Below are 15,186 nucleotides of genomic sequence, written 5' to 3' on the forward strand. Positions count from 1 at the left end.
GGGGATCTGTGGATGGCACTGTTATGGGGAGGGAGATCTGTGGATGGCACTGTTATGGAGGGGATCTGTGGATGGCACTGTTTAGGGGGGGGATCTGTGGATGGCACTGTTATGGGGAGGGAGATCTGTGGATGGCACTGTTATGGAGGGGATCTGTGGATGGCACTGTTTAGGGGGGATCTGTGGATGGCACTGTTTGGAGGGGGATCTGTGGATGGCACTGTTATGGGGAGGGGGATCTGTGGATGGCACTGTTTAGGGGGGATCTGTGGATGGCACTGTTATGGGGAGGGGGATCTGTGGATGACACTGTCATGGGGTGGATCTGTGGATGACACATATAGCATAAGATGCTATATAGTGTCATCCATAGATCCCCCATAGCAGTGTCAACCACTGATCCCCCTCCCAATAGCAGTGTCATCCACTGATCCCCCTCCCATAACAGTGCCATCCACAGATCCCAGTCAGTTCCCTGGACTGGAGAAGATCGTCTTGAAGACAGGGAGGGCATTCAGGGGTAGTCTTATACAGCGAGTATAGCCCAAACCCTATATTTTAAATGGAAAAGTTGGGGGTCGTCTTATACGCCCGGTCGTCTTATACGCCGGAAAATACGTTAGTCTGGCCAGCAAAGTAGGCAAAACGGATAATAACAATTCATTAGTAAGTGCCTGTGTATTAAGTGTATTGACTTTCTCTACATGATACATGCCACTTGCTGAAGTGAGACGACCCCTTTAATGACCAGCTATTCTTTTTTCAGATTTTGCTTCTCCATGTTTAAGTAGCTGCAATTTACCCTATTTTTCGCGTTCTAAGACACACCGGACTATAAGACTGAAAATTAGGTCCTCTTTGAAGGGAATGTAGTTTACTGAAGTGGAGAGGTCAAAGTCAGTAACTTTAGGCCCCTTTCACACGGGCGAGTTTTCCGCGCGGGTGCAATGCGGGAGGTGAACGCATTGCACCCGCACTGAATCCGGACCCATTCATTTCTATGGGGCTGTTCAGATGAGCGGTGATTTTCACGCATCACTTATGCGTTGCGTGAAAATCGCAGCATGTTCTATATTCTGTGTTTTTCACGCAACGCAGGCCCCATAGAAGTGAATGGGGTTGCGTGAAAATCGCAAGCATCCGCAAGCAAGTGCGGATGCGGTGCGATTTTCACGCACGGTTGCTAGGAGACGATCGGGATGGAGCCCCGATCATTATTATTTTCCCTTATAACATGGTTATAAGGGAAAATAATAGCATTCTGAATACAGAATGCATAGTAAAACAGCACTGGAGGGGTTAAAAATAAATTAAAAATCATTTAACTCACCTTAATCCATTTGCTCGCGTAGCCGGCATCTCTGTTTCTCTTTTACTGTATAGGACCTGTGGTGAGCATTAACTATAGTTCAAGGACCTGGGATGACGTCACTCCGGTCATCACATGGTACGTCAGATGATCTTTTACCATGGTGATTCACCATGGTAAAAGATCATGTGACGTACCATGTGATGACCAGAGTGACGTCATCCCAGGTCCTTGAACTATAGTTAATGCTCACCACAGGTCCTATACAGTAAAAGAGACAAACGGAGATGCCGGCTACACGAGCAAATGGATTAAGGTGAGTTAAATGATTTTTTATTTATTTTTAACCCCTCCAGTGCTGTTTTACTATGCATTCTGTATTCAGAATGCTATTATTTTCCCTTATAACCATGTTATAAGGGAAAATAATACTATTTACAGAACACCGATCCCAAGCCCGAACTTCTGTGAAGAAGTTCGGGTTTGGGTACCAAACACGCACGATTTTTCTCACGCGAGTGCAAAACGCATTACAATGTTTTGCACTCGCGCGGAAAAATCGCGGGTGTTCCCGCAACGCACCCGCACATTTTTCCGCAACGCCCGTGTGAAACCAGCCTTAGGGTGTAGTATGGGGGAGTATTAGTTTTGGTCAGACCCTGTTACCCTTATTGTGTCATCTGCTGACCATTGTAACAACCAACTGTCGTTTATAAGACTCAGGCACGATTTTTTTGTTGCTAAAAAGTGTGTCTTATAAAGTGAAAAATACGGTATATTTATGCTTTCATTGACAAGGCTATATAAGGCCTAGTTTTATGTGGGAGAAATTGCATTTCTTTTTGTTGTTTCAGGAAACATATAAAAATTGCTTTGCATTGCATATATAGAAAAAGTTATTTTTTACATAGCTTTTTTTTACTTTATTGTTTAGAGTGTATATATTTCACACTGAATAACCTGTTAAATTAGTTGTTCAGGTTATTTTTGTAGTGTCAGTAAGCAGTGTAGTTTTCTGCTTTTATGTTGTATGCACACTAAAATGTATTTTATGTAAATAATCTGTTATATATTATTACGTTCTAGTTTTTTTTATAAAAAATTTTTTATTAAATTTTTTAACATCCCATTACGGAATTACTGTCTTATAATTTTTTTTTATACATATAATCTATTAGCATACTCTTTTCTCTATGGACTAGGGTTCGCTTAGGGCAACACCAGTGTGCCCTAACAGCAGAATTTCTTACAGTCCTGGGTAGAGATCGTCTTGCGGTTTGCCCGGCGGTCGTTTCACGGCGAACTTTGCTCGTTCGCGGTTCGCCAAACAGTCGAACATATGGCGATGTCCGCCGGTACCATATTATTTTACATTGTGAAAAACTTTGACCCATGACACATCCATCAGGTGGTACAGGACAGCCAATTGAGATGTTACAGCACATGACCATACCCCCTACCTTATAAATAAACCTGATCTGGGCGCCATTTTACATTCAGTAAAATTGGGATTGGAGCTACAACCATTCCTGGCTGTAGTGTAAAAGGCTGCTCCTAGAACCAGAGCTGTTAGTTACAGCTCCTTTGAAGAGCAGGAGTGCTCCCAGAAGCGATGGGCTCCCTCAAAAACAGTGACAACAAAAGTCAGTGGTTGATCATTAAGGGGTTAATAAATCTGCCCCAATACATTTATTATGTATTATAAACTGAATAATAATTTATTGACTGTCTTCTTTAATTGTAGGTTAGAATATGTTTATTTAGCCTATTATATATCTAATTTTTCCATTTGAAGAGCTTAAGAGCTTCTGGTATATTCCGTAGGACAGGTGTGCTCTTATACACTTCAGACAATCCACTCAATTAAGCTTTAAAAGACTATACTTATGTAGAAAGCCTCCTCATTCACCACCTTTCTATGTGTGACTGACAGCCCACTCAGCGCTCTCAGAAGTTCATTTTATGGTAGTTTCCTGTATCTCTTTTTTAAAGCATTCCACCTTCATTAAAACATGACAGCAATACACCTCTCACAAAATAATAAACCATAAACCTAAAGAAGTAGTTGTCCTGCTGTGAAAAAGCTTTTCAAGAGTTTTAACATGAATAATGCAAACTGCTTCAAATAAATCCAATGCAATTCACCCATCCTCATGAGCTGTGATTTTAATATTGAGCAGGAAATCAGCCAGATGATACAGCTTCGAGTTATGATGGATCTTTCCAAAAGCTTTCCTAGAATCACATTTACTGAAGTAACCACTAAAGACCAGTCAACCAATGGAACTGGAAAAAGAACAAGCAATGTGACTGGTTCCTATCGGCCATTTTCTCAACTTTTCACTAGCAATCCTTTTGTTCATATGCTGTTTGTCCAATAGAAGTGCTTTTCATATATATATATATATATATATATATATATATATATAAAAGAAAAACAACCGCAGCACTTCCATAGGTGAAAAATAAGTGGAGTCCTTTATTCACCCACGCAACGTTTCAGTCCGCTTTCTGGGACCATTCTCAAGCAATACATACATGGACTTAGTGCATATTTATAGGGTGTCGGTACATTTACATAATTAATAATCACTTAATAGTAATTTACAAAACTCTGCCATAATATACATTAAAAAGACCAAACAGTGTACTTAATTATCGGGATCCATCATTACTTTCATGCCTCAGTATAAAAAAGTTATCATACACCAAAAAATTTGGAGTAAAAGGAAAAATAAATGGTAAAAATTCTAAATCTGAAGGTGTCAGCCCTCTACAGAGCAATGAGGGGAGAGTTGCAGAGAGCGACGAGGAGAAAGCAAAGCTATTAAATATTTTTTTTTTCCACTGAATTCACTAATGAAAATAAATTGTCAGAGGAAATGCAGAATGTAAAAGTAAATTCCCCATTAAAAGTGTCCTGTCTGACCCAGGAAGAAGTTCAACAGCGACTTAAAAAGATTAAAATAGACAAATCGCCAGTGCCAGATGGCACACACACCCATATCCTAAGAGAATTAAGTAATGTCATAGCCAGACCCTTATTTCTGATATTTACAGACTCTATACTGACAGGGAATGTCCCACAGGATTGGGGCATAGCAAATGTGGTGCCAATATTCAAAAAGGGTGCAAAAACAGACCCGGAAACTATAGGCCGTTAAGTTTAACATCTGTTGTGGGTGAACTGTTTGAAGGTTTTCTAAGAGATGCTATCTTGGAGGATCTCAATGAAAACAAGCAAATAACATCATATCAGCATGGCTTCATGAGGGATCGGTCATGCCAAACTAATTTAATCAGTTTCTATGAGGAGGTAAGTTCTAGACTTGACAGCGGCAAACCAATGAATGTCGTATATCTGGACTACTCCAAAGCATTTGACACTGTACCACATAAAAGGTTAGTATATAAAATGAGAATGTTCGGACTGGGAGAAAACATCTGTGTGTGGGTAAGTAACTGGCTCAATGATAGAAAACAGAGGGTGGTTATTAATGGTACACACTCAGATTGGGTCACTGTCACTAGTGGAGCACCTCAGGGGTCAGTATTGGGCCCTATTATCTTCAATATATTTATTAATGTGATATGTGTATTAGGTACTGCGCAACATGTACCCCCTATTATTCTCCTTGCCAGTTCGGCACTTTGAAGGTCCGCAGTAAATATTACAGAAATTCACAGATTTTTTTGGAATACCTTATCTTGGATGTTCCTCTGCAAGCTCTGTATTTTCTAAAAAAAAAATCATCAATTACCATTAGGGTCCAACCCCCTACACCTTTCCTCATCCCGAACGGCACTGAAAAGAAAAGAAAAAAGAAAAAGCCAGAAAGACGCAGGAGAACAGCCCTCGCAGAGGAACATCCAAGATAAGGTATTCCAAAAAAATCAGTGAATTTCTGTAATATTTACTGCGGACCTTCAAAGTGCCGAACTGGCAAGTAGAATAATAGGGGGTACATGTCGCGCAGTACCTAATACACATATCACATACATCATTTATTTGATTCTCAACGGTGGCGATACCGTTGCGGTACCGCTGCGTCAGTCTATTTTAGTGCAAGCGCCGGTGTCTCACTAGTGTTTTATATTTATTAATGATCTTGTAGAAGGCTTGCACAGTGAAATATACATTTTTGCATATGACACTAAACTGTGTAAATTAATTAATGCTGAAGAGGACACTATACAGCTACAGATGGATCTGGATAGATTAGAGGCTTGGGCAGAGAAGTGGCAGATGAGGTTTAACACTGACAAATGTAAGGTTATGCACATGGGAAGGAATAATGCAAATCACCCGTACATACTAAATTGTAAAACACTGGGTAACACTGACATTCAAAAGGACCCAGGAATTTTAATAAACAGCAAACTAAGCTGCAAAAACCAGTGTCAGGCAGCTGCTGCCAAGGCCAATAAGATAATGGGTTGCATCAAAAGGGGCATAGATGCCCAGGATGAGAACATAGTCCTACCACTTTACAAATCACTGGTCAGACCACACATGGAGTACTGTGTACAGTTCTAGGTTCCTGTGAACAAGGTGGACATAGCAGAGCTGCAGAGGGTTCAGAGGAGGGCAAATAAAGTAATAACTGGAATGGGGCAACTACAGTACCCTGAAAGATTAGCAACATTAGGGTTATTCACTTTAGAAAAAAGACGACTGAGAGGAGATCTAATTACTATGTATAAATATATCAGGGGTCAGTACAGAGATCTATCCCATTATCTATTTATCCCCAGGACTATGACTGTGACGAGGGGACTTCCTCTGCGTCTGGAGGAAAGAAGGTTTGTACACAAACATAGAAAAGGATTCTTTACGGTAAGAGCAGTGAGACTATGGAACTCTCTGCCTGAGGAGGTGGTGATGGTGAGTACAATAAAAGAATTCAAGAGCGGCCCGGATGTATTTCTGGAGTGTAATAATATTACAGGCTATAGGTACTAGAGAGGGTTCATTGATCCAGGGAGTTATTCTGATTGCCTTATTGGAGTCGGGAAGGAATTTTTTCCCCTCTTAAGTGGAAAAAATTGGCTTGTACCTCACAGTTTTTTTTGCCTTCCTCTGGATCAACTTGCAGGATAACAGGCTGAACTGGATGGACAAATGTATTTTTTCAGCCTTATATACTATGTTACTATGAAAAGGGGAAAAAATACACAATGTTCAATACTGCCGACTGTGTTTCTTTCTATTTGGCGAGACGGTCATGTGTTCACCCTCTGGAACAACCCTAAAAAATAAAAAAAATGTTGTGTTATAATCTAAAAACAAATATATATAGACGCTGTAAGAGACAGAAAAAAGACTAAGGTTGATAATTTTTTTAAACTGAGGCTTGACAGGAATGATGGATCCCGATAATTTTCTTATTGTAAAACACAGGGGGCATTCCCTTGTGGTATTACATTTGGTGATGTATCCTGTATCCTATAATGCTTATTTATAATGTGCCCAGAACTAGACACTACACTCGTTTACCTGTCATCTTAGGTGGGAGGCAGACTAGATCGGTTGGCCTGTGGGTGTTGGCTAATAGCAAGTTATCCGGCACATGTGCCTCTCGATATGGGATCGGGCTAGGTGCACTTAAATGCAGCACTTCCCGTCGCTTCTGCATGTCCCATTGATGATATTTTATTACTTGATTTACTACTACCTGGTTACCAGGATACGCTACTATGTTTACACTGGTCATGTGAATCATCACGTGACAGTGATGCGCGGACATGCGCATGGGATCCTTATACCTGTCCTGCAATACTTTGCTCGATCATGTGATGTATCACGTGATTATGACGCCGCGCAGACATGCGCATTGATACATTCTGTACACCATACAATTATGCCGGCTGATTGTCCTTTCCAGGTGAGCGGTCTGTGTTCTCCACAAGTTACCACCCCCTACACCTGACGATAATGCACATCAATTATTAATTATGTATAATGTTGGTCCTTTATATATGAATTTAAAAGGAACATTTTTTATACTAGAGCAGTTTGCACTTTATTTGGTATATAATGTATAATTAAGTACACTGTTTGGTCTTTTTAATGTATATTATGGCAGAGTTTTGTAAATTACTATTAAGTGATTATTCATTATGTAAATGTACCCACACCCTATAAATATGAACTAAGTCCATGTATGTATTGCTTGAGAATGGTCCCAGAAAGCAGACTGAAACGTTGCATGGGTGAATGAAGGATCCCACTTATTTTTCACCTATGGAAGTGCTGCGGTTGTTTTTCTTTTGAATATCCTGACAGTTGGTTTCGTCTTTACTGCGGGCAGTCCGGACGTCTGTTACTGTTGGTGCTGCCTTGGATTTTCCCATTATATATATATATATATATATATATATATATACACAGTGGATATAAAAAGTCTACACACCCCTGTTAAAATGTCAGGTTTCTGTAATGTAAAAAAAAATTGACAAAGATAAATTATTTCAGAACTTTTTCCACCTTTAATGTGACCTATAAACTGTACCACTCAATTGAAGAACAAACTGAAATCTTTTAGGTGGAGGGAAGAAAACTAAAAAAACTAAAATAATGTGGTTGCATAAGTGTGCACACCCTCTTATAACTGGGGATGTAGCTGTGTTCAGAATTAAGCAATCACATTCAAAATCATGTTAAATAGGAGTCAGCACACACCTGCTATCATTTAAAATGCCTCTGATTAACCCCAAATAAAGTTCAGCTGCTCTAGTTGGTCTTTCCTGAAATTTTCTTAGTCACATCCCACAGCAAAAGCTATGGTCCACAGAGAGCTTCCAAAGCATCAGAGGGATCTCATTGTTAAAAGGTATCAGTCAGGAGAAGGGTACAAAAGATTTTCCAAGGCATTAGATATACCATGGAACACAGTGAAGACAGTCATCATCAAGTGGAGAAAATATGGCACAACAGTGACATTAACAAGAGGAACTTCATCTTTCAGCATGACAACGACCCAAAGCATACATCCAAATCAACAAAGGAATGGCTTCACCAGAAGAAGATTAAAGTTTTAGAATGGCCCAGCCAGAGCCCAGACCTGAATCGATTGAAAAACTGTGGGGTGATCTGAAGTGGGCTGTGCACAGGAGATGCCATCGCAATCTGACAGATTTGGAGTGTTTTTGCAAAGAAGAGTAGGCAAATCTTGCCAAGTCAAAATGTGCCATGCTGATAGACTCATACCCAAAAAGACTGAGTGCTGTAATAAAATCAAAAGGTGCTTCAACAAAGTATTAGTTTAAGGGTGTGCACACTTATGCAACCATATTATTTTATTTTTATATTTTTTCTTCCCTCCACCTAAAAAATTTCAGTTTGTTTTTGAATTGAGTGGTACAGTTTATAAGTCACATTAAAGGGGGAACAAGTTCTGAAATGATTTATCTTTGTCTCATTTTTTTACATCACAGAAACCTGACATTTTAACAGGGGTGTGTAGACTTTTTATATCCACTTTATGTCCACTCTGTAGCATGCTCTGTGTAAGGTATTTAATCTATAATACATGAAGTTTCATTGCTGTAAGCACCGTTCAAAATGCCACAAGGGGGCCCACTGAGACTTTATCGCCCAAGGGCCAAAATGAACCTGGAGCCACAGAAACCTGACATTTTAACAGAGGTGTGTAAACGTTTTAAATCCACTGTGTATATATATATATATATATATATATATATACTTCCGCCAACATAAAGGAGCACTAACCGAGAAATACTTGACCATTTTCAAATGTTCAAGATTCTGTCCAGAGGGCTGTTAGGCAAGATCATCATCTATGGCTCCATGTCCTATTATGCCTGCCTTGACTATACAGCTGGGAGACACTTAGCAGAACATGAGAAGTAAACTAGGGCATTTAGCTGCCAGCGAAAAGAAGGGACATGAAGAGAGTTTCAAGAATGTCAAGAGAATGCTTAACTATTGACCTGACACTTGTGTATGCTGATCAGAAACTGCAAATGTATTTTATACGGAACGTAAAGGGCGTAGTAGAAATTGATAACATGAAGTCATAACATCATTTAGCGCACATGAAAAGAGTAGAACAAATGTGATTTAAGGATTTAAGGTGTAGGACCTGTTATCATTTGTCTTCTGGAAGGCCATTTAGAAGTACAGTTTAAGAATCTCATTACACTACTACAGTTAGCCTATTCAACTTTAGCTATTGTAATTTTGTATGCACAGGATTTTTAAACTGCATGGAATAAATTTGTATGGCCTCCAGACTTGACAGCCTTTAGACAGGAGTCATCTCGGTGTCATAATAAAAGTGGACATGTCAGGTCACAGAATGTCACATAATATTACGTTTGATTCTGAAAATGGAATGTGTATCCATGAACATATTGCTGACAACAGATGAGGTTATATGAGTAAAGTCCATACACAGACTTTTAATTCAACTTCGACACTAATGGCAGGAAATAAGTGGATTAAGCTCAGCTTATTATGCTTTACTTTTTAGAAATCATGTCTTTAGTGTATAGCGGGAAAAAAATTCCAAATGGGGTAGAATTGGGAAAAAATTCAATTCTGATAAAGGTTTTTATTTTTTTACATTGTACACTATGCGGTAAAATTTACCAGTTATCTTCATTTTACAGGTCAGTACGGTTCCAACGATACCACACTTAAATAATTTTTCTTGCGTTTTAATACTGAAAAAAAAAATGTAAAGCTTTGAGGGGAAAAAAATAATTTCATAACCATATTCTGACCCCTATAACTTTTTTGTAGCTATGTGTACGGGGCTCATTTTTTTGCAGGACGATCAGTTTTTTTCAGTGATACCAATTTTAAGTGTGTGTGACTTTTTGATAATTTTTTATTAAAAAATTATTGTGTAGTTGAAGTGACAAAAAATGGCAAATTGGTGTTTTAGTTTTTTTTTTCGCTACAATATTTGCCGTATGCCATTAATATTGTTATATTTTAGTATGGTATGGGCATTTTCGCACATGGCGATGCCCATGATGTTTATTTTTTTTATTGGTTAAGTATTTTTATTTTTATTTTAAGGAAAGGGGGGTGATTTGAACTTTTATTTTTTATTTTTTTAATATTTGTAAAAACATTTTTTTAACTTTTTTTTCAACTTTTTTTAAATCACCTTGGGTGACAATAACTGGCAATCATTCGATTGCCCATAGTATTCAGTGATGGCTACATCATTGAAGACTTTAATTGCACTATATGAATACAAGGCTGCCACCTAGCAGCCTGTATTGATATATACATCTAGTTGACTCGGAAGCCGGCTTGGGGCTTTGGTCAATTAGATCGTAGTAACAGGTCAGCCGGGGAACTCTGTTACCGGACCGGAAGCGCGCGACTTCTGGTTTCGGTCTGTGCAGATGCCATGCACATTTGACCACTGCATCTGAAAGGTAAGATGTATGCGATCAGCCTTATGGCTGTGGGTCTCTGCTATTTAAAATACATGTGCCGCGGGTCTCTGCTATTTAAAATAGCAGAGACCCCGCGTTTAAGGCGCCCGCTACGTGCACGAGCCATGTTTAGGGACCCATGATGTACAGCTACGTCATGGGTCCTTAAGGGGTTAAAGAAACAACTTTTCCACAGCAAATGAGGCAGTGGAAAAAATGGCCCAAGGGTCATTGAAAAGGGTTTGATCCATGCTATGGGGCCCTTACTTCTCTATGTACGTCACTGACATTGACAGAGTAAAAATATAAAGATCTGTTGCCTATTTTCATTCATGTAAGGGTGATTTCACACTGCGTTTGCATTGTCTGTTTGTTGTATGCCTTAAAAGGGTTGTCCGGGTTCATAACTGAACCTGGACATATCTCTATCTTCACCTCTCCGGCCCCCTTGATATGAGCATCGAAGCAAAGGCATTTTTTGGAGATCCGGTGATGTACTGGGATCTCCATGGGGACTGCTAGGCAGAGGATTCCACCTAGCGGTGAGCCCAGTGCCATCACTGGCACTAATAGGCGGCTTTAGCACTGAAGATCAGCTCTGAACCCGGACAACCCCTTTAAAAAAGCTCCTGGTGCATATGTGAAATTTATTTATAGCCCCTCAACCTCCCTATTCACCTAACAGGGGCCAAAGAGAGTCCAACCTTTGGTCTTCATTGGACTGGTAAAGTATATGTTGGTGTACCTTTTTTTTTTTTTTGCACTATTCCATACAGAGGCATCCACTAAAAAACTGCACAATATAAATAGTTTTAAATTGAGAGTCTGTGGGCTATATATGCCATTGTATGCCTATACTGTAGCATCCATAGGTGGTATACAGCAGAGGCAAATACAGTGTCAAAGCAACTAGTGTTATTAGGAGAGAATTCAAAAAAAAAAAAGTGTGAGTTCATTCTTTAGTTTTTAGTGCAGTTCCAGTTGTGAAAGGCTAAATATAATATCTATAGCTATAGTGCTATATATCTGCTTGTTTTAATAGATAGATAAAACCATACAAAAGTTCTAGCCAGGTGTGTAGAAAATGCTGCAAAGTAAGAATGCTTTCAAAAATAGAAGTTTATTTTTTATCAGTTACCTGGATGACTCCAGTTTCTGCCAGTTTTGAGCTGATGCCACTGTTGGATATCTTCCGATTTTGAAGGGAACTAGGCATGATTTATCTTTAATCTGCTGCACTGTTTCCTTGGCCAACCTTGGTGTCTGTGGTCGATGTTGCCCATTTCATTGTGGTTCTTCAAAAGTTCTTGACAGTAGCAGACACATCCGTCATGCAATACTATCAAGGAAGTGTCTGATTGGCTCCAAATTTTATTCAGCAGCAGGACAATGACCACAAACATACAGCCAATCTCATTAAGAACTATGTTCAGTATAAAGAAGAACAAGAATTCCTGGACGTAATGATATCGGCCCCACACAGCTCAGATCTCAACATCATGGAGTCAGTATGGGGTTACATGAAGACACAGAAGATCTGTGGTTAGTTCTCCAAAAACTGCTCTGCCTAGTTCCTTCAAAAACTGTGTACTAGTGTACCTAGAAGAATTGATTTTGAAAACAAAGGGTGGTCACACCAAATATTGGATTTCTCTTTTGTTCATTCACTTAGCATTTTATTAATTGATAAAAATAAACAAATCGAAAACGACTGCTTTTGAATGTATTCTTACTTTGCAGTATTTTTCCACACCTACCTAAAACTTTTGCTTTTTATATATATATATATATATATTTATATATAAATTTGTATATTTATGCTCTTTTTTACACTCTTTTCTTTTTTTCTACAGCTCCATTTATTCCCCCCACCGCAGACAGTGTTGTGAAGTTTGATGCATATGGAGATGGCCTTGGTTTATATAACGTTTTCAATTTTCAGTATAATAATGGCAAATACTCATATCTAAAAATAGGTCAGTGGGCAGAGACCTTATCCCTTGATGTAGATGTCATACAGTGGTCAAAGAGTATGGTGCCAACATCACAGTGCAGCGATCCATGTGCTCCAAATGAAATGAAGAATATGCAACCTGGAGATGTCTGTTGTTGGATCTGTATTCCATGTGAAATATATCAATATCTTGCAGATGAATTCACATGTGTTGACTGTGGACCAGGACGTTGGCCCACCTCCGACCTAACCGGATGCTTTGACTTACCTGAAGACTACATAAAGTGGGAAGACGCATGGGCCATAGGCCCAGTAACAATTGCATGTCTTGGGTTCTTCTGTACATTCCTGGTTGGTGGAGTCTTTGTCAAGCACAATAGCACCCCTTTGGTCAAGGCATCTGGACGTGAACTCTGTTATATACTCTTGATTGGAGTTTTCATGTGTTATTCCATGACATTTTTTTTCATAGCCAAACCATCCCCAGTCATTTGTACTCTAAGGCGATTGGGACTGGGGACTTCTTTTGTAGTTTGCTACTCGGCTCTTCTAACAAAGACTAATAGAATTGCCCGGATCTTTAGTGGTGTAAAAGAAGGTGCTCAAAGACCTAAATTCATCAGCCCCAAATCTCAAGTCATAATTTGCCTAAGCCTCATCTCTGTTCAAATTGTTATCGTGTCTGTTTGGCTTATGTTGGAATATCCAGGAACCAGACGGTTTACTCTTCCAGAGAAGAGGCAAACTGTCATACTAAAATGTAATGTGAAAGATTCTAGTATGCTGATATCTTTAACATATGACGTGGTTCTAGTCATACTATGTACTGTATATGCCTTTAAAACAAGGAAGTGCCCAGAAAATTTCAACGAAGCCAAGTTTATTGGATTTACAATGTATACAACCTGTATTATCTGGCTCGCATTTCTTCCAATATTTTATGTGACGTCCAGTGACTACAGGGTAAGTACAGTCATTTTCTATTGGCAACTTACTGTGACATACATAAATGAACCAACGTTTTGATAAGTTTTGTTACCTTCATTTATTTTTAGCTCAATTATTACAGTATTAATTGGGACGTTTTAACATATGTGTTTTATAGGTGCTTGGCTAAGTACAGGCACTGTATAACTGGACCAGTGTAATTATCACATGACTGGGAGTTGAGTTTTCTAGATATAAAAAAGTGATGCTTATTTGTCAATGACTGCAAGCAGAGTTCTTGAAAACGGGAGTTGATAAAGAAAGTATTTTGGTAGTTTTTTACATTATACAATAATTACGTTTCATCGCTCCTGACCTGTTTTTGTACATACTTATATTCCCCATTCAATAACATATTTGTATTGAACTCTATTATTCTTCCTAGAAATTACTATTACACAAAGTTAGAGATGAAGCAGGTATTTGGTTCCTGCAGCACTACAGTTGTTCAGAAACTACAACTTTCACGGCAGCTGGAGTGCAGAAGGTTTCTGATCCCTGCTGTAACATGTTCCTCTTTATGAAGGCAAAGAGCTTTTTGTGCCCCTTTTTAACGTACTACATGAGTAAATTAAGTTGGTTTGAACTTCCTATTTAACCATATTCAATGCTGTTACTGGACTGCTAAAGAAGTTCTTGATCACGGGACCCAAACTGTTTCTCCTATATAAAGAGTGTACAGATAGATGAGGATTCATTAACAACATAGTGACTGAATTATTTTCATTCTGTTTCAGGTCCAGACTACGACCATGTGTATTTCTGTAAGTCTGAGCGGTTTTGTAGTCTTGGGATGTCTGTTTGCACCGAAAGTCCATATCATTCTATTTCAGCCACAGAAGAATGTTGTAACACACAGACTCCATTTAAATAGATTTAGTGTCAGTGGCACTGCAACCACATACTCCCAGTGTAAGTATATTACATCTCATGGTCATCAGCTGTTAGATGTCAATGGATCTTTGCCTAATTTGTATTTGTAATACATGTATGTTTATGTATAATTTTTGAAATATTTTTCCAGGTTTAGTATATTTTCCAGTTCTAATCTTATTATTATTCCCTTTAAAAAGAAGAAAAAAAGAAAGAATCGAATATTAAATGTAAAAAAATTTGAAATTGATAACAACAGCCATGTTAAGGCCATCTATTGTAAATGTAGTATTTCCAAACTGTCCTTTTAAATAAATAAAAAACTCAAAATGTATGAAAACCAGTAAACAACTTGACACTGGGATGTGCAAAAGTCCAAGTTTTGGGTGTGCTGCATGCAAGGGATCCGTACACAATGTTGAGGCCCATTCACAGGGCTAATGACGATCAACATAGACAACCCCGAGAGCAAATCAATCAGATGGGTTACTCAAAAACAAGGTACAGTATTAGTCTTTAGCCCAGCTTTTACAAGGGTTTTCCAGGATGAAAGCAGTTTTTATTAGATATTTACATATTCCATCAGTGCCAGTCATGTTAGGCTCAGGGCCATGAACCCCCAAATTCAGAAGAGGATTAGAATAAA

At 38.8% G+C, this 15,186-nt stretch overlaps 1 protein-coding gene across 1 annotated transcript in view; it reads left to right on the top strand.

The window, feature by feature from the left end:
* Positions 1-15,186, top strand: part of GRM3 (glutamate metabotropic receptor 3) — a 340,383-nt gene that overhangs the window by 322,473 nt on the left and 2,724 nt on the right. The window contains exons 4-5 of the mRNA XM_040415742.1: positions 12,580-13,643; positions 14,405-14,579. Coding sequence (XP_040271676.1) covers positions 12,580-13,643; positions 14,405-14,579 — 1,239 coding nt within the window. The remainder of the gene's footprint in view (positions 1-12,579; positions 13,644-14,404; positions 14,580-15,186) is intronic.

The sequence above is a fragment of the Bufo bufo genome, chromosome 1 (assembly GCF_905171765.1).
Source record: "Bufo bufo chromosome 1, aBufBuf1.1, whole genome shotgun sequence".
In the NCBI taxonomy this organism is placed as follows: Eukaryota; Metazoa; Chordata; class Amphibia; order Anura; family Bufonidae; genus Bufo; species Bufo bufo.